Source organism: Ixodes scapularis, unplaced genomic scaffold (genome assembly GCF_016920785.2).
Source record: "Ixodes scapularis isolate PalLabHiFi unplaced genomic scaffold, ASM1692078v2 PGA_scaffold6__148_contigs__length_123643588, whole genome shotgun sequence".
NCBI classification, from domain to species: domain Eukaryota; kingdom Metazoa; phylum Arthropoda; class Arachnida; order Ixodida; family Ixodidae; genus Ixodes; species Ixodes scapularis.
This window is the reverse complement of record NW_024609881.1, coordinates 38,711,443-38,731,940: the sequence shown is the minus strand read 5'-3', so window position 1 is coordinate 38,731,940 and position 20,498 is coordinate 38,711,443. Positions and strand designations below refer to the sequence as shown.

Sequence of the window (20,498 nt, the reverse complement as noted above, 5' to 3'; positions counted from 1 at the left end):
TGAGAAGATAATGTAATGTTTTGCTAGTGGTTGTCTACATTAATGTTCCAATCGGATGGCACAGAACGTTCACTGGTTTCTTTCACCTGTGTACAATATTATTATATTTAGCGATATTTCAGTTAAATAAATGTGGCGCACAGCACAAAAATAAGTTGAGTTTTATGTGTGTAATATGCGCAAACCCTAAGGGGAGGCTGTCTTGAATTACTTAAAATATGCTCTTGGCTACAAAAGCGACTTTATCTTTTTTTTTTAAATTCGTTTTCCGTGCAGTACTATGGGGTTTGGGTCATATATGTGTATATGTTTTTGTTTTTTTTTTAGTTGTGCATCATTTAATATTAGAGAAAAACATTATTCTTGTACCGCATTCGCTTTCCAGGTATTTTTTCTTCTATTCACTAGACTGGTTGCTCCGATCTTCGGGTCCCTCGGAAGGTTCAACGGATCGAGCGGACAGACCGGTTCTAACGGTTCTGAGAACGACCACCAATATCACACAAACAACAACACCCTATGTTACCACCATCGATCATGCCCCTGTTTTATCTCTAGTAAGTTGTCAGCAGTACGCGCGTTCAAAAATATTAACTTCATCTACGCGTGATGGAATATTGTTTATCGTTCTCGGCTCTGCCAGCAGTCGTATGCTTTCTGAGGCGCGGCGGCAACGTTCAAGAGCACATCGGGGAGCACTCTCCCAGAGGCCGCATCACCAAATCATACATTCATGCCACGATCGTCGGTTCAATGCTGTGAAAGTGGACTCAGGCGCCGCATGCACCATAAACCCTCTGAGTGCCAACAGATCAACATAAAAAAGGAAACTATGCAACTCGATACCAGAAGCGCGCTCGAGTGGACGGGCATTCCTGAGTTTGACGAATACTACACGACAAACAGCGGGCAATCGATCTTCGACGGAGATAGCGCATCCCCTCGAAAGTTACTCGGTAACGCACGGACGCTGCCTCTAGCGGACATCGTTCCTGAGGTCCGCTACTCCCGACCGCCGACCGCGCCCAAGGACAACCGACAACGCCCTGGAAGAAGCGCTGAGTGGTACATCCAGCTGGCTTTGAAGGTCGCTTTGACACGTAGGCTCACAGTGTAGCGACTGCGGCCTGCAGCTTTCCACTGGTCGCCTATAAAAAGGGCATCCGGCTCAATGCAGAAGCACAGTCGCATTCGAGCAAACCACTCGAGTCACATTTCATCTTTGGTCGCTAGCCATCCTATAGGAACACCATGAACAGCTTCGTGAGTCTTTTCTTGCCTACGTGGTGTATGGAGCTTGTGAAATCGGCGAAGCCTTGATCCCGCAAACATCATCTCCTTCTAAGACCACATTTATCGTTTACGACAAGCGTTTGGTAGAAAAAAAAGCGACGCAGAAAACACTTCGTTTGCAGAATTTGTAACATTTATGCAGCGTCCTGCGGCTTCATTTGTTACGCGAAGATAGACTTGTCTTACTGCAGAAACAAACTCTACAAGTATATTGAAACTCTATCATAAATATTGCATTTCAATATCAGATAAAATATTTGATTGGGCACATTTATATTGTCTCGCATGGTCAGGGACGTCTAAAAAAATACGGCTCTTGCTTATTGATAATTTTTGACGCTCTTGTCAGTTAAAGTGGCAATCTCCTTTGCCTGGTAATAATATTAACACATCCGCGTGTCGCCACGCGCTACGTTTCTGAGGCTGTCAGGGATAATAGCCATGTGAGTTACATTGGGAGTAAATATGATTTAGTGCCGTATCTTCGAATTTTCGAAAACTGCGATCTGTTGCAGAGCTTGTACGTAAAGAAGCACTCACACTTTTTGTTTTCTAGGTCGCCCTTGTTCCCTGCCTTGTTCTGCTGGCCGCGTGCTGCCAGGCCGGTTACGTGGCACCCTATGCCTACCACGCTGCCGCCGTCCACGTCCCCGTCGCCACCACAGTGGTTCGTCGGCCAGTCGTGGAGCACCACAGCGAGGTGGCCTACGTGCCACCACACGCCCATGGATACGCCATCAGCGAGAAGAAGGTCGTCCACCCAAAGACCACCATCACCAAGCACGACCCATTCTTTGGGTAAGTTGGGCCCCGTGAATTAGCGCTGGTTTTCCACTAAAACAAATCTACTCTTAAAAGTATATACAAATAACAGCGGAGAAATGAACAACCAAAGCGAGTGCGATATTGTTGTCCTAATAAACACTGGTTTACAATGTACCGCGTCATTGAAAATTAAGCTTAGACATATGTAAAGTTCTTACATTTTACGTAAAACGTTTCGATGGTTTTGTTCGTGACAAATACTTACGGAGACACGTTTTATTTGCAGATAAAAATCTGAAATTAGCTATCTGTTACAGCACTATGTACAGAGAGTTATTGTGCATTGAACGCTATTAGCGTGTAGTTGTCGTCCTACCTGTCGTGTGACCGGATTTTATTCCGACAAATATAAGCCATATTTTGACGTTTCTATAGTCAGAAACTTGCATATTTAAGAACCCACTTCTGCGTCACCGTCTTCTTTCTGTAGGAAATTCTCTGAATACGGGCACGGATAGGAACTATTAACGCGAATGAATATCTTTTCATTTCGAGCGTTTGTCGTATAATCGATATTTTATTCAATATCCTCATGTGCTTCTTGTTCGCAGTACCCATCAGTCCGAGGTGCACCACACTCCACTGGTGACCGGCTCTCACAGCTACGTACACCAGAGCCGAGGTGGACACTTCGTGCACCGCCCAGTCGGCACCGTCGTCTACTAGGCACCCCCACCCCCTCTCCCCACCCTCCTCCCCCTTCCCGAAGTCAAAATTTTCTACCCAGTGAGATTCGAAACACAATAAATGCCACTCATTCTTGCGATGCAGGAGTGATGGTCGTCTACCATCTACGGTTCTTCTTATTGTTCTCATCTATGGTTGATGCGATTGTTCTCGAGAGACTGCTGCCTCCGTCCTTGGACACTGTTAGAATATTTGGCCGTGGTTAGACTTCATAACTCCGTTTTTCACTTTAAGTTAGACCGCAGCCGGAGCCACAAATCAATGTAGCCAATCAAGCAGCCCCAAAAGAGCATTGTCATGGCTATTTGTCTTCATATATTTCGGGTTTCCGGCTGAGCTAATCGCACACATAAATAAAAGCGCGCAGGATCGGTGCATGATCGCTGAGCGCGTTATGTTTATAGTGTGCTGCAGGTTAAGAAAGCAGTGCGAGGGAAAGGAAGAGAGGAAAAGAGGAAGGAGACGCAACGCTGGTGAGGGGAGGGGTTTTCTCCCTCTTTCGCTAGCGTTGCATCCGCTTCCTCCTTTCGCACCTGTCTTTCCCTCGTCCTGCCTTCTTGAGTTGTCGCCGACTACAGTCGGTGATGGCTAACGCGCAAGGGCGTTTTGCGCAGAGACGACGCAGTTTTAAGACTGCGTGTCTGGCTCTAGAGCCACTAGATATAAGCTACGCTTAAGAATAACGACACTTCTGCCATCCTGGTGCTGAAATTCATGGTTGCCAGTTATCTAAAGCTTTGTCTACAATCGCAAGAAAAACTCTTTCATCCTCCAGAATTGTTAAAACAGTTCGTGAGTCAGCAAAAACAATATCACTGAACTTCCGAACGCCGTACCTAAAGCTGACTAAGTCACGTTTTTTACTTTTACACTGGACAGTTGGTTTACTCTGCACTAAGTACCAAGATGGCGACCCCCACTCGCAGATCGGGGAACGGAGGACCTATACTCTACGCGTAGTTAACTTACTGGTTCTACTTGGTTACATCAATTCGTTGAGGGCGGGCTTGAAACTTAAAATTGTGAATTAAGGGGAGCAAGGAGCAGATCGCGGGGGAGGCGGGCGCAGGGGAGAGGGGGGATGCCCCCGGATAGTTGCAAAGACGTCGTCGTACCGTACAGTGAATTAAAAATACAAATTGAAAAGATAAAACATTGAAACCAAAATTAAAATAAATACAAATAAATATGCATTCCTAGGGTCAAGACCGAGTAACATTGTGCGCAGCAGGACTGCATTGCGCGAAAGGCGCAGAGTTGCTTCGCCTTTCAATGAAAAGAAAATTGAATATTAACGGATCGCGCATATGAGTGGGTAAACTGACGAAAAAGGACGCAGCGTGTAAAGAAGCGCGTGTAGGAGGCTCACTGTTTTGCACACACACACACACAGACGCACGCACACACGCACGCACACACGCGCACACACACACACACATTAATGTTTCAGTTCCAACAGCAAATGCAGTGCCACTTGGTTAGGGTAAGTATTGGTGTTTCTTGTTAATTCTTAGAAAACGTTTTAATCGCTGCAGGTGGTACTGGACTTTCATTTTGTTCCTTTATCGATTGTGTTGAACCGGTATATGAGATACGATTCGCGCTGCTCCCGTTCGCAGTCTGACTTAAATTCGGTTTCAAGGATCGTTACTGAACATTTCCCAAACGAATGATGTAGGAGGCTAAGGTGTTTTGAAAAAGATAGGCTTGGGAGCAATCTTGAATGAGATTTGTGATTATTAAAGCGTTCCCTGAATGCTCTCTACGTTTGCCCTATATATTTCACTTTGCAGACACTGCACTCAAGCAAATAAACCACATTTGAAGAGTTACACGTCAGGTTCTCTCGTAGTTTTAAGGAGAATGGCGATTGTGTGCTGCAAGCGCTGCTAGTATGCTGCATTTGTTTGCAGACCAGACGTCCCGGTTTCGTGCACGGCTTGCATTCGTCATTTGATAATGACGAATTCAGTCGAGAGTTTTAAAGTGAGTTTCTTAGGTTACGTGACCGTCTGTAGACCACACCGGGGGCGGACGGAAACGCACGTTTAATACGTTTACCTTGTTCTAGAATATTAGAGTGCCGTCTCAGTTTACCGTTTACATTAGGAAAGTTCATGCTGTAAGTTAGACATAGATTCGTGCATTGTAAATCGGGTTTTTCTTTTTTTTTTTTTTTTTTTTTGGGGGGGGGGGGTTGGGGGGGCGGTTTGCAATTAAGTCCTCGCGGTTCAATTTTTCAGCTTTTTGAATTGCGTCATAAATTACACGTAATGCACATTTTTGTTTTCCCAGCGTGGTCTTTAGGTTCTGGGCACTCGCATCAAAATCTTCCTCTTTCGTGCAAATCCGTTTGAAACAGTGGGATTGGCTGTAGGGGACGCTGTGTTTAGAATGGCAAGGGTGGTCTCTCTGCTAATGAAGATAATGTTATCGATCTGTCGGTGTACGGTAGAGATTTGTGGAGAGTTTACCACTTTCAATTTTTACAGTTACATCTAAGAAGTTGATATCCCTTTGAAAGTAGGCGTAAGTGAAGTTAACTTTCGGGAGTACGGAATGGTAACAGTCTACGAAATCCAGCAGTTCTTCCTCGCTGTGTGTCGAAATAAGAAAGATAACGTCTATGCATCTCTTGTAGAAAGTTGGCGTTAGGGGGAATTCACAAAAAAAAAATGCCACTCTACCTTTCCCATAAATAAGTTTGCATAATTGGCGGCCATTTTAGTGCCCATAGCGCTTCCGCTGACTTGCCTAAAATATTTATTATTAAATTCAAATGCATTAAGTGCTCGGACCAGCCTCGTTAAACAGGAAATGACGTGACAATCCGGGGTATCTGGTTTCTGATGAAATTCGTACATCTCAATCATAGCAGCTATTCTGTCGTCGTGGGGAATGTTTGTGTATAGAGATAAAACATCGAGAGTGACCAGATTTGCGCCCTTAGGTACGCACAAATCCGAGATTTTTCCTAGAACCTGAGTGGTGTCTTTGCATGATATATGAATCGAGAGTTGGAGGAATATTGCTTATTAATTTGTCTATAAATCCGGAGATAGGTTCGGTTATTGTACCTATGCCTGATAAAATTGGGCGCCCAGGGTTACCAGTTTTATGAATTTTTGGAAGCATGAAGAAGCGACCTCGTCTTGGATTTAGTGGTTTCATCACATTATATTCGTTAAGGGCTATGTTTCCTGTGTTCAAGAGATCTTTCAGTTTCGACGTTACAATGCGTGAGTAGCGAATCGTTGGATCCCCCTCAAGATGCTTATAAAAGTTTGGATTATTAAGTTGGTGGTGTCCTTCTAGAGTGTAGTCGACTGTGTTGAGGATCACAACTGCTTCCCCTTTATCAGTTGGCTTTATCGTTATATCGGCCCTGGTTCCCAGAGTTTTCAGGCATTCCCTTTCCAATTTTGTTAAGTTGTACCGTTTTCCTTTACCCTTACGGTATTCTCGCATTATGTCTCTTTGTACAGCGGCTATGTAAAGATTGAGGCAGCCATTGCGATGAAGTTTCGGCGTCCAATTGCTCTTTGGATGTTGTTGCGTGTTCTGAGAGTGTGAAGGCCTGCCAAAGAAGCACTCCCGTAGTCTTAAATTTATTTCAAAATTATCAAGGTCTCGGAGTAACTGGAATTCGTCAAAGAAGCCTGTTGATGGGCAGAAGTTTAGCCCTTTTATGAGCAATCTTTCTTCGTCAGATGATAAGGTGATATCAGATAAGTTAACAATCACGGTGTCACAAGGTTCGGTGATGTGTTCATCAGCTGTTTGCTGTCTGGGCGGTTGAATATTGCTACTATTTTTATATGGCGTCAGCGCAGGTATAGTGGGGTTGGGAACCCCGTCTCGTTCGAGCTTACGTAGTTTGGTGGTTCTGACACTTCGGTACTTCATTTCCTCAAACGCGTTTAGGGTTCTTATTTCCTGTGTTGACAGGGGGTCATTTGAGCGGACGGGCGGTGGTAGCAGTAGTTAATTGATTTATCTCTTTTTCGCTATGATTGATCGAAATTTGTACTAGATTAAGAGAGGGCTACAGGAGAATGTTTTGTTAAGCCGCACGGTCGTGTTGATCAAGGTTTGTCGTAGCCGGAGGGAGGGAGAGCGTTAATCCTGTTGGTGAGATTCCTGCCTTTAGGTACACCTGCAGCGTTGATTGATGAAGCTCGTGCCTGATTAGCTTATCGGATCACTTTCGTACTTTTAGAACTAAGGCACTGTAATTCTGAGCGGGGCAACTGGACTTACCGATTTGTGGTCCGGTAGTCCCCGCGAAATCTGACGCGGCCTTTGGTTGGCTCGGATGGCTGGCGGCGTCTGATGCGGTCGGGCGTGGAGTGGGACAAATTATAGAAGCGTTTATTTATTTTTTTTTTTTTTGGGGGGGGGGGGGGGGTAGGGGGGGATTTTGCACGTGATCTGACAAGTGGCGCCACCAAGGTGTGGAAACCGAAAACAACTCTGTAACCGATTTTGGCAACCAGTCTTGAAGAAGGCCTGTCTCAGGCTGAAACGTGGACTCACTAAAGGCTTTAAAACTCCAACAACGTTTCGAGGTGCAACTTCATTACTTTGTAGTCTTCATTTATATATATACTGTTTTTTTTTTTGCTTATTTGCCGATCAAGTTTAACGAAGTAAGCGGAGCTTTTTTAAAGAATTTGATAGATTTTATATTCTCAACTCGCTGATTTGACATTTATTGCGTTGTTAGCATAAAATAATGAATAATTTTGTTGCTACAAAAAATATTAAGCATATACAAAAAAAATATATATATATACAGTGTTTATGTTCATCCCCCTCTTTCTCTCTCTCTCTCTCTACGCTTTGTGGCATTTTGTATGCACATTAGAAAGAAAAAAAACACTCGCGCTTCTGTATATCCTTTCGTCAAATAAAATATCAGTGCAGGTTCATTTTCCTTCTCAAGGTACTAAATAAAGTGCTCTTCGCTGTAATTGGGCATACTAAAAAAAATCGGGTCTCCAGGCAGTGCCAAATATGTGATCGTGTCGCCTTGAACAACTATTGCTCTCATGCGCGTTCTTCAGTCAGTTAAAATGAACAGTGGGGAATATGAAGGCCTGCTAATTATGAAGGGTAACGTCTTGGGACGTCCGAAATAATGAAACCGGTCCGGTAATAAATCATTAAATTATATTTCAGAGAACCATCTAATCTCAGCAAGTCTGGCCCTCTTCTTGTCTTTTTATTCTTTTCCTTGCTAAATTTATCGTCTAAAATAACACGCGTACCTCGGCCGACGACGTAGGTGGCAAAGACCTGTCTTCATACTTTTCGTTTTCGGGAGTGATTTCATTTAAGTCACTACTTCAAATGTCGTTGATAAGTATATTATAACTGGACATCTTTATTTTTGCTTGCGTGATGCAACTTTCAGAAGAGATATATTCAGGTGTCCATTGATCACATGAAACGGGGTTTTTCGGCCCGCCAAACTAAACTAGGCATCCTAGAAATCGGGAACTCCGTGAAAAGCCGACGTTAGAGGTGGTGTAAAAATGCGAAAGTTTCAGGACACTATACTACCTGAATATAAAAATAAGAGAGGAAAACACATGTTCATTATGAATTGCGGTTCGCCTAAGCCTAATATTCAATAACCAGGAGATGAAAATATTGGCGCCGATAGCAGATATCTTCGTGAAAGACACTTGTTAGAAATATAGAAAACCATGCAGTCTTTCTCGCTGACCATTTTTTTCACTACAGTAAATCCTACAGGCAACCACAATGTAATTCCTGGCTCGATAAATATAAGGCTTAGGAGAACGTCAGCTGATATCAAACTTGTGTTTTGGTATTGTATCTTTTGATCCAGCTAAAGTCGTTTTCTAAAACATTCACATTTTGTTTTCACAACAGCGCCATGTTCTCACGGAGTTTAATCTTTCTGCGCTGCGTAATAATTTTTAGGTTTCAATTTGCATTTATTTGTTTAAGCTGGATAAATAAAAAAAAATAGAGGAAATCCCTTGAGATCTGGAATTGCAGTAGTGGATAATAGTGGTTTCCTTGTTTTGCCGGTTGCCGCTAGATCGTTATTTTTCTCTTTTTCAGATTCTTCCCTCATTAGGAATTCAATAAACACCTGCTAGAGAGCGAAATCGTTGTACAGGGTTTGTGACGTCACTCAACGTGGGCCAGCGGAAGGCACAAAGGGTCATCGTTTGACTGTCTTTGAGACACGAGTTCCGGCCTACCGCGACACAGCATTCGCGTGTATTATGTTTTCAGCGCCATGGCCTCCGAAAGACAGCGTAGAAAGTCCAGCACTCTACGGCCTTGTGATCAGGAGGTGTTCTTTAGGCTCTTATAGATTGTTTTATCTTGGGCAGTGCCATTTTGAATACTGTAGCGCCATCTAGCGAGCTTCAGGATCCGCGGCCATGCTGAGTGGCTAGAAACGTCGAAAGTGCCCTTCGGGCGCCGCTCCGGCGTTGAGTGTGCTAGTTTACTGCTTCAAGGTGCTGGGTATCTGGCTTTGGGCGTGTCGTGTGTTCTTGTGTGCCATGGATTAAGTTTGTCAACTCAGTTGAAACATTTTTTGCCCCGCATTATGACATGCGTCAGTACGACGATCCCGAGAAGAGCGGCATTGAACGCGACACTAAACGCGCCACCGATAAAAATGGGAGAAGCGCACTCAAATGGTGTCTGTTAACAACGATTAAATTTTCCTTCTGGTTTTTTGTCGCTTTAGATGCAGTATACCGAGAATATATTTTGCTTCTTGAGACGTCCACAATAAGAAATATAATGTGAACAATGCACTTTATTTGAACAGGTTGGTAATAAAGGTGAATACAAGGAAATAAAACCTGACTAACGGAGACATGAGTTGTTTGACTCGCCCTTCAGGTTTTATTCTTTCTTGTATTTAATGTAAACAAAGACGTGCGAAATAAGAGTATTGCAGGGAATGATAAAGACACCTCCCTCCTAGTTCCAGATGCTTATCACAAAGGACACGACGAGCGTATCCTTTGTCTAGAACTGAAAACTTCGAAGTCGAGATGCGCCCTTTGTAGGAGCGAGTCGATCGAGGATTAAACGATTGATATCGATGCATGAACATGTTTCAGCGATAAAAATTGAAGTTTTCTTTTCAGCTACGTTATGTACCAATTTGGAAAATAAGAAAACCCAGTCGGCGTTGTAACGGCCAACGTACGTTCACGGCTCTCGGTTATTGCGATAGAGATCGCAATTAAGAAAAACCGATAAATCTAACTTTTCGAGAATTACCAGCAACACCCGCCGGCGGAAATGAGCCTTCAACTAAGCGTGTACATCTTAAAATCAAGTCAGTTTTACCACGTCAAGATATAAAGATATAAGTTTTAGGTAAATTAAAGTAACGAAAATTTACAACTTCAAACATCGATTCTCACGAGAAACCTTGCGTCCACCTTGCATGCGTAGCCGATGTTCATCTAGGGTACAGCGGTAAGTTCGGTGCGCGCTCTATTCACGAAAGATTTTGAGCACACTCGAGAGGGTAGCGTTGGGAAAAAGTATTGTTTTGATTACTGACGGAAGCCACTGCCTCCGGAGGTTTTTTTTTTATCTTTTGGAAAGCAATGGAGTTTAAAGACGCTGCAGCCGCACTTGCCTTGTCGGATCCCGTGTACGATACAGATGTCATCTAATAATATAATGCGATTTAGATTGCTATTCGTGAGGCTTAGTACCGAAAAATGATGTACCGATTACCAGGGGACTATCGTCATCGATTTCGCTAATTCTAATTATATCAGGAAATAAAATAAAACACAGGGAACCGCGAAGCTAAGAGCCGAACTTGCAGAAACATAGGCGTCCAAGGAGTCTATCCGGGTCATTTGTTCTTTCCTAACCACTCAGGAAAAGAGGAAAGCGCCAGAAGCCCTTTCCCTCTTCTCTCTTGCCCTCTTTCAGTAACACGGTCTATACTATACGCTTGAATGAGATCTGGCCCTGTTCGTGTTGGTGTATGTGGGTTGTATTATTCCGTCTATTGAATTTTTGTTGTGTTATTTTCATTTTAAGGTTATCGGTCGTCAAATGTGCGAAACTTCAAGGGAAACTCCGCTTTATTCTCGGTAGTGAGAAAACAATGCAGTTTTTTTCTTGGATCATCTGGTACGACCGTACGTCTAATGTTATACCCTTATACCACCTACTGGTTGAAATAAATTGTCCCACAAAATTTTCGGTTCTCCGAGCAAAAATAAAAAAAATAAAAGCTGATTCAGCGGGTGACTTGCGGCGAGCCAATGCTGTACTACCGTTTTGGTGACGTCTTGAGCTGAAGAGCGGTTTTTTTCTTCGTATTTTATTTTTCGGGCAAAAGCCTACAGGTGGCGCGAGCAGCGCACTCTGTGCAGAGTAATGTGATCTGAAACTCAGAGGCTTGGCTGGCAGGGGTAGCTGAAGCAGCGGGGCTGACGTCATCAGAGCCGTATATGTAGCGTTCGGTCAATAATAGGTAAGGACAGGGCAAAAATATGGGCTTGTCTTCGGCCGAAATTTTTTCAATTATCTTATGTGCGTTGATTGACAGCCCTTCTGACCAACCACTAACCACGAATATTCCCCTAACGAAGCAATGATTTTAACTTACATCTTAAAATTACTTTCTAGGTAATGATGTATTCAAGTATTTCATTTCAGGACTCTATAGTTAAAGTTTGCAACACTTCGCAACTGAAAGGGCAACCCACGTCACGTTGTCGTCTCGGCGACATTCAGAATGAACTCCATCTTCCTTTTGATGCAGTCGCAGCCGCTGCTGCGGCCGCGGCAACGACCGGGTGGACGGTGGAAACCATGGACACGGCTCCATGGGGAATTTTGACACCAGCACCTAACGCGCACCCGACGTTCGCAGCTTCGCCTCACGTGTCAGGAAACATTTCTTCAATGTCACCTTTTCTGGCTCAATAAAGGCGCTCAACACCTCGAAGCTCTCAATTTCCGTCAATCTTTTACAATTAACCATTCATAGTCTTCCAGCCTCATCCAGAAACAAAAACCAAGTGTGCCGCGGTACGTGACACCTTCAAGGTTAACTCAGACATTTTTACTTCACAGCGTCGTCGCGGGAAAAATATGCGGTGCTGGCAGCGGCGCAGCTTTTGCCGCTTCATCCCGGCTGCCGCCGGCTCCTCCCATTGACCGAAATCTTTCTATAAACGACTCTGGACGTGATGATCCCTCCATGTTGTGTAAGTATTTGCTTGTTGCCCACGTGGGGGTCCCCCCCCCCCCCCCCCCCCCCTTCCCGCCTTCTGACGTTCGGTGGAGAGTATTGCCCGCCTTCGCCGAGGTTTCGGTTTCGCCCTTGCAATCAAGGTTATATCGCAATTGCACGGAAAATATTTTACAATTTCTGAAACTAATGCCGCTCATGGGTGCTTTTCGAATTCGGTTATCACTATCTTGATAGTTTCGAAATTGACCGAGGTTCCCCTTCTCCTGTCTTGGGATGTTAACGTCTTGAGACGTGCGAAATAATGAAACTGGTCGTGTACTAAAGCATAAATTAATATTTCAGGAAACCACAAAATTCCGGCAAATCTGTGCCGCTTTCTGTCCCTCCATAAATTTCCTCGAAAATATTGATCGTGGAAAATGACGGCCGTGACCTGGGGTTCCGAGACTTTGACCAAGCTTAGTTGTAGAGATCCGGTTGTTGTTGTTTTTGTCCTTAAATTCTGGCGTTGAAAATTGTGGTTTATCAGATAAACGCGAATTAACAAATATTGTCCCAGCGGGTTTTTTTTTTACGGATTTATTTGAAAACTCGAAACTGTAGTATAACCTCGGTTTCGTGTTTTCAGTACGTACCAATAACCCCAAAAACTGACCCCGGGTCGGTTACATGAAAATTCAGAAAATCGAAAAACTCTGAATTAGTAAACCTCCAAAAATGAACAAGAAAAGTAAGCACATGCTTCACGGGAAGAATAATTGTTTACATTTGAATTTATTGACCCAGAACATGTCCCTTCACTGAACTGTTCGCTAGGTTGTTTTTTACCTTGTGAAGGACATTCTTGGTCTCGATTCCTTTTCAAATGTGTACCCCGATTTTTTCAAAAAAATATATTTAGGTCACGTGGATGTTTTCTGGGATGTTGGGCAAACCCATTTTCGTTTCATGTTTTTGTGAACATAAGCTTCGATGAACCGCTCTTTCTTTGTCTGACAGCGTAATTTATCACCATAAAAAACCGAATCAGTGGGAAATATTAAACCCCGAATTCAAAGGAAAACAATTTACGGAGACACGAAACCGCTTGTGATAACAATATAATCTAAGCGCTCGCGAGTTTTGATAAAATTTGTGAATTATCTTGATAAATTCTGCAGGACAAAGGATTAAGGATTAAAGTGCTACCGGTAGGCTTCGAGTCGGCTGTTGACCGATGCGAAGGCCACACCAGAATAAACATCCAGCGCAGTGACTGCAGTATTGCACCCAGTACATGGGCGTGGCCCCTTGCAGTCTGGAAGCACTTCTGCTGGCGGCACGTGCGAGTGTTTCCCCGAAGTGGCCCATAAAAGAGCCTTGCTAGTCCGGATCGAAGCACAGTCTACACTCCAACGAGTTACTGAAAGCAACTCCGTCCAGAGACATCATGAACACCTTCGTGAGTACACACTGCATGTTTTTCCCGCTAACTGGCGTAAAGACATAAAAATGATAGCTCAGTACTGTTTACAGTCCTAGTGAGCAAGTCAATATATTTTTGTACGATATGCCACAAACTGGCCAATTCACAGCGACTAGTAGTTAACCTCATAAATACTTTGGTGAACAAACCCTCAAACACATAATATATAGAAAGTGTTGGCAAACATCCCATCGTAACGGTTTTTTTTTTTAAGGGAAGACTTTCTGTGTTTATTGTTTTCTTTTTTTAGCTTAGAGCGTGACATTTAACATAAAAAATAAGCGCCTGAGTACGCTCTAGCCATATTTGGCTGTTGAACCCTTAGTCACTTGAGGTATTGCTAAACCTCTGTCGCTTACTTTATAAAATAAATAAAATCAGATATACGTAATGCACATAATTATGTCTATTGTGCCAGTCAAATATTATATAACTTCATAGATATATTTATAACTATTATCGCGTAATGAACAGATGTAATAGACATAGGCATATAGAGGAGTCATAATAATTAGACGACAAAGTGGAATATTTCTCAACACCCTCTACATTTGGTGTATGTGAGGGTTTCGGTGCAAACTGATATAAAAAACCTTGATTAAATAATTTGCGTTCACTAGCCAGCTTGAGACATCGCAAAAACTATATTGGCTTTCTTAATAGGGCGGTGAACATTACTCCATTTGTTCGACAGGCGTAGCATGAGCCAGCCTTCTTTTTAGAGCTACTGGCACAATTTAGCTGAAAAAACACGTATTCGGGCATACTAAATTACATATGCTCACAAGTAGGCAACCCCCGAAACGCAAGATGCACAAACAAGTTGCATGTGGAAGAAAACAAAACGTTTACATTGTGTTTCAAATAAAAGTGCATGTCTCGCATAGTCATTAATATTTTTTATGAACGGTCAAACGTATTTTTTTTTATGAATTGTCACATTACAGTGTATTTTTTAATAAATTGTTATTGCCTAAGGAGCTGAGTTCTGCCGTCCACATAAGAAAACATTTTTTAAGGTAGACAGAGACGTCACTTTTTTTTCCTATTCACTCTCATTTAAACATTACCCAAGGACGGTCTTAGTGCAAAAGGCTGGCAATCCCGCACTCTGTCTTTACATTTTCCGTAAATGACAAAAAAGCTGAATATAAGAATATAATCGAAGGCTACAGGTACACAGAGAACAATCCAAATATACAGGATAGCAAAAAATGTCGCTGATTGATACGCTTACTCATAAAAAAAATGTTAACAGAAATACGTTACTGTCATTATTAAGCTCAATAGTTCACGGTCTTGGAACGTATTTCAGGATTTCCTGTTTCCTCCGACATATGAATAATATCTTATTTTCTCAAACACTGTACTTTATTCTACCGTCGAAGACACGGTTTCGATGTTCCGTGGTAAAAGCCCGAAACGACAATTCAACGGCGTACAGTGACACCCCTATGTATGTACATACATGCAAAGTCGTTGCCAGCTCCCAGCTTTTATAGTTAAGCATTGTACCGCTAGTTGCTCCGGATTTTGTGAAGCCGCATTTCATGAAGCCGTAGCCTGTGGCCTCCCATAATGCTGTGGGCGCAGTGTTGCGTTATGAGACGTCGCGGGCCTAAACAGTGATTCAATTTCTCCGCTAAATTTAGCGGGAAAGTTGAATAGGTTTATAGGTCAAGTGACACAAGATCACATGACGTCAATATCCTCGCTGTATTTAACGATAAAATTATTGCTTTGTTACCTACACATCAATTCATTTTCCCCGCCAAATTTAGCATGGAAATTGATTTCACGTTGCAGCATATCACGTGATGCTAGAACGTTTCACGCACGCAACTCAATTGGCCAGCGATTTGCTATTCGTCTTTTTTTTTTTATTTACCACTTCCTTTTTCCTCTCCTTCCAGACCGCCCTCGTGCCCTGCCTCGTCTTGCTTGCCACCTGCTGCCAGGCCGGCTACGTGGCGCCACATGTCTACCACGCTGCCGCCGTCCACGTCCCCGTGGCCACCACGGTGGTGCGTCACCCAGTGGTAGAACACCACAGCGAGGTGGCCTACGTGCCACCCCACGCACACGGATACACCATCAGCCAGCAGAAGGTCGTCCAACCCAAGACCACCGTCACGAAGCACGACCCTTTCTTCGGGTGAGAATCGCTGTCATCAGAATTCAGGAGGAGAAAGAGATATAAGTTTTGTCCTGGAGGCAGATTATGTGACATTATCATTTAAAAAAGCGCGGTTTGTATCCTAGTGATATTGCACAGCTTCTTATGCATTTTGACTTTCTTGTATAATGACGCACTATGTCGTTATGTGCTTAGTCTCGCCAATGTTTTTCTCGCCAACTGCAGAACCTACCACCAGGCCGAAGTTCATCACGCTCCAGTGGTGACCGGCTCCCACAGTTCCGTACACCAGAGCAGAGGTGGACACTTCGTGCACCGCCCGGTCGGCACCGTCGTGTACTAGACAGCCTTCTTCACGAAATCATCCCCTTTCAACTGCCCCAGTTAATTTGGCCAACAATAAATGCAACTCTCTCTTGCTGTGCAGGATGGTGGTGCCAATTGTGTCTATGGTCAGATCCTTGTTCTTGAGATACCAAAAACCTTTCTGTAGGACTGGATATTTAATTATGGAAATGAAGTTCATTTTATATTAGTTAAAAGAATCTAAACGGACCACATTTGTTTCTTTTCAAAAAGCCGGAATGGTAGAATTTTCGTAGAACTTGAATTTTCTTTACAATTATATTACACATTAGCTGATAAGAAGCTGAACGTTAGGCGTTGTCGTAGTTTGCAATGGAAGTAAGTACCGCCTTTATGTATTTCCGATCACCTGATATTGCTGTGTTTACTAAAATAAGCGAAACAGCTGTTTTGATACAAAACCTATATTTTTCTCAATGAGCTCATTTGTTCTTCTCTCTGGCCCGTCCCCAGGCGAGCCTGATGGTTCTACATTGAGGCGTGTTGCCGCGCACGATGTGTGTAAGGCGTGTCAATGCAGAATGCTGTCTTATCAGCCACAGTAAAATATAACTTTGTTTTGCAGGATAGCTGTAAAGTAAAAATAAACGAATGTATTATTGCCGTGCTAATTAACCACCATCAATCCCTTCCCGTCATTTATACCCACAAACCAGCTTCTAAACGCGTTTCCGACTCGTCTTATGCTTTTATATTCCCAAGGAAACTTTTATAATTGTACATGCTCATTCCCAATTAATCGGCTTGATGGAGACTGAATCGGGAGCGAGACGTAGTCGGCGATTTCTAGCGTTGGCAGTTTCACTCTGCGCCTACTTCGCATTTCAGTAAAACGTGGCATACACGAGCGAACAAATGCCGAGTTATGCATAGAGTCGTTATGGCCGAGTTCAAAGCCAGCGGTGCTGCGAAAAGCTATAACTATGCCACACATCTGCAGCCTTGTTTCACGCAAGAGTCCATGGCTTCCAAGACTACATAACTTGCATGGGAAGTCATTCTCGGCCATGCCAGTATTTTACGCGCGGCGAGCGTTTCCTTTGCCCTGTTAGTTTCACAGCGCACTGGTTGTATTTCGAAGAAACCAGTAAGTAGAGATAACCGGCAGTACCCAAGAAGGGCGACACGTGCAAGCTATGAATTTAAATAGAGCGCAAACACTTGTCGACGTAAAACAAGGAGTCATCGAATTACCTTTAAGTTACTCACGCCTCAAAAATTATTATATTTTCAGTAGGTTTCTGTCTATGCTCTGGGAAAGCACAGGCTGTTGCGCCCTGCAAACTGAAGGCAGCAGTATAACTTCGGACTACTGTACACCTCCTTCCAAGCTCGGTTATTTTTTTTAACCATTCTCTGTTTTAATTTGAAATGCGTCGCTTTCTTTTTGCTTAAAATGAACGTTTTACTTTTATGAAATATAAGACACAAAGGTAGATATAAGACAGAGATAATAAGACAGATACAATAACCGGACCAATAGAACTGCGCTGTTCGCATAAATCAGTCAGCGTTCCATGAGCTCCCCTGCCATGTAAGGCCCATAGCGGCAAAAACAAGCACTGCATTTCTTCGCAGACGTAAGAGTTGGTATTTTATATCGTTGTTTCGGTACTTTTTTTTATTGGAGGCACCGCATTAGAACAGATAACTGGGCAAGTTGGTAAGAGTTCATGTTGAAAAAGAGGGCGACTGGAACAAGGACAAACAGATGAATCGAAACGAAGACAAGCGCTGACTAACAACTGGTTTCTTATTGGGACATCAGGAAGAAAGAAAAGGAAAGAAAAGCGTGGAGCCAAATCTTCGCGCGTTTGCTGGGCGACCGTGGAGTATGTCTCCTTTTTTCATCTCATACGATCGCGTAAGGCTGAATGTAGAAACTTAGTGTTGCAAAAACGTAGAAGAAACATACCTGCGGCTTGTGTAGTTCTGGTATGATACCACCATAATTTCTTGTCATTATGCGTGCAGCTAGTTTGGTTGGGCGTTCTGCATAACTGGAGATACCGGTACCGCCATGGCTCCGCGTCTGACTTTACTGGCATCCAGTTTGCTTGCCGCATGATACGATGTGGCTGATATGATTTTGCGTCCGATGACACAGCGACCGCCGTCTTTCCATCAAAACGCTTATACAACAGGACCACCGGTTTCAGCAAATCATACATGTAGAAAGGTGACCGTCATCTTTCAAAAAAAGGCCTATCATCTACCTCCGGTATCGTTACATATACCATACATGTCGAGAAGGAACCTGGACTGACGTTGAGCTGACATGAATTCCTCGGTCAACTTTTCACGGCAACGTTTTTGGGTGACTGTCTCGAATAATGTGCATCACAAGTATTCGACATCCGTACCGCATAGCAAAGCCAACGTGCACGGCAACAAACCGATCGTGACACCAAGCCGAGGATACCACATCACCGGTCGACAGCGGCGAACTCGCACCGTTGTCCGTGGCTCGCACTCGGCCAACGTTGGCTCCGTCTTCGGCATGGCGATATCGGATTTCGCCGTGCCATCCATGCTCTCGTAAATCGTCGGCTGTGCTCGCCTCATGGCTACACGGGTGACGCTGCGAACACCGCCAGCTTTGAAGGACCGATCGTACCTTTCTTTCCAACATCACCGTGCTACCAAGACCGGAGGAGCGCCTCTCGCCGCTGCAACCCCGCAACCGCCGCCGGTGTCCCGTGGCGTCCCGTCTTCCGCTGCCGCGGCTTCCATCGTCGCGGGGACGGCGGAGACGCTCGTTCTACGTTTTACGAGACAGATGTGTGGCGCTCCGGGTCTACCGCGACTTTAGCCCTCAATTCGACGGCGACTCTCCTAGTTCAACCAGGCGTGGTCAGCCTCGCTCAGCGCGGCGCGGACGGCTGGATACTTCTGATAAATTTATTAATTTCTACTTTTCGCCCCTGCCCCGGTAGATACAACATGTGGCATAACGCAGTCTTTCGGATCTCTTTCCAAGACCTGAGGTGGAACAAGGTGGAAAGTTGGGCGAGTTGGTTGATGGTCATATTGAATGGGTTAAAACAGCGCAGAAAGACGAAGGACCAGTAAAAGAAACCACACAGACACAGCGCTGACTTACAACTGAAATATTTACTGCTGAACCATTCAGCCAGTAAACTTGAAGGAATACAAACATAAAAGCAATCGCCCCGAAAACACGTCATCCTCCACTCAAGCCGACACGTGGCTACACGTATTTCCCCGCCCTTCTGATAAAATTCATTTCATCACTAACTAGAGCAAGTGATGGAACACTAATACACTTGCCTGCGTCATGGTTGGCAATAAAAAAAGCTTCGTCAATCTCCCGAGCATACTTATTTTTATGTCGGGCTAAAATCTTAATTTCATTAAACACTGGAGAGCACGCACATCTGTCACAGTGGACCGCTAGGTTGCCAGACGGGGAGGAGCGTAAGGACAGAGAATGTTCTCTCGCCCGGTCGTTAACACATCTCCCCGTCTGCCCAATGTACACTTTTCCACAGGACAATGGAATAAGGTACACCACCCCACACGCGCAGGCGACAAATGGGTTGCGGTGCTTTACTTGACACTGTGTACCCACGCGGCCGCCTCGATTCACGGCTGCACACAGCCGCCCCAACTTAGCTGGAGCCGAAAACACAACTGGCACGTTGTACCTACTGGCAACCTTCTTGACACCATGGGACACCTTGTGCATATACGGCAAGACCACAGGTCTTACCGTTGGTTTTTGTCTTGCCTCAGTACTAGCAGGGCCTCTAAACACCTTAACCAAGGATTCCACGACGCCCATCACAACTCCCAAAGGGAACCCGGCATTTGACAACCTCGTGACTTGCAACAAAAAACTATCACCACACCTATGGTGGCATGACTTAAACAAGGAGGTACGGAGACTGGACAGTGCAATGGCTCTCTTCACTGTCTTAGAGTGCGCGGATTCATAAACTAAAAGCCCCTTTTTAGACCTAGGCTCATAGGCCCAACACAAATGCGAGGGCTCACATCGAAGATTGATATCTAAAAATTGTAGGGCACCCTCAGAAGTGGTCTCAGCCTTAAAGTTTAGTCCCGGACTAAACTTTAAGGCTGAGACCACTTCTGAGGGTGCCCTACAATTTTTAGATTTCAATCTTCGATGTGAGCCCTCGCATTTGTGTTGGGCCTATGAGCCTAGGTCTAAAAAGGGGCTTTTAGTTTATGAATCCGCGCACTCTAAGACAGTGAAGAGAGCCATTGCACTGTCCAGTCTCCGTACCTCCTTGTTTAAGTCATGCCACCATAGGTGTGGTGATAGTTTTTTGTTGCAAGTCACGAGGTTGTCAAATGCCGGGTTCCCTTTGGGAGTTGTGATGGGCGTCGTGGAATCCTTGGTTAAGGTGTTTAGAGGCCCTGCTAGTACTGAGGCAAGACAAAAACCAACGGTAAGACCTGTGGTCTTGCCGTATATGCACAAGGTGTCCCATGGTGTCAAGAAGGTT

General features: G+C 44.2%; 1 protein-coding gene and 1 pseudogene across 1 annotated transcript; both read left to right on the top strand.

Annotated features, from left to right (window-relative positions):
- The first annotated feature begins 1,251 nt into the window (after positions 1 to 1,251).
- LOC115327442 lies at positions 1,252 to 2,865 on the top strand (annotated as a pseudogene).
- A 10,601-nt stretch (positions 2,866 to 13,466) lies between these two features.
- LOC115327456 lies at positions 13,467 to 16,068 on the top strand. Its single transcript, XM_029988469.3, has 3 exons — positions 13,467 to 13,478; positions 15,416 to 15,657; positions 15,865 to 16,068. Exons 1-3 carry the CDS (start codon positions 13,467 to 13,469, stop codon positions 15,980 to 15,982), a joined length of 372 nt encoding a protein of 123 aa, XP_029844329.2. The 3' UTR covers positions 15,983 to 16,068.
- Positions 16,069 to 20,498: the final 4,430 nt, after the last annotated feature.

What these genes read in the sequence shown, in the direction of transcription:
- LOC115327456 (XM_029988469.3), top strand. An exon ending in AAGCACGACCCTTTCTTCGG is followed by an intron (nt 15,658 to 15,864) that starts GTGAGAATCGCT and finishes CGCCAACTGCAG; the next exon opens with AACCTACCACCAGGCCGAAG.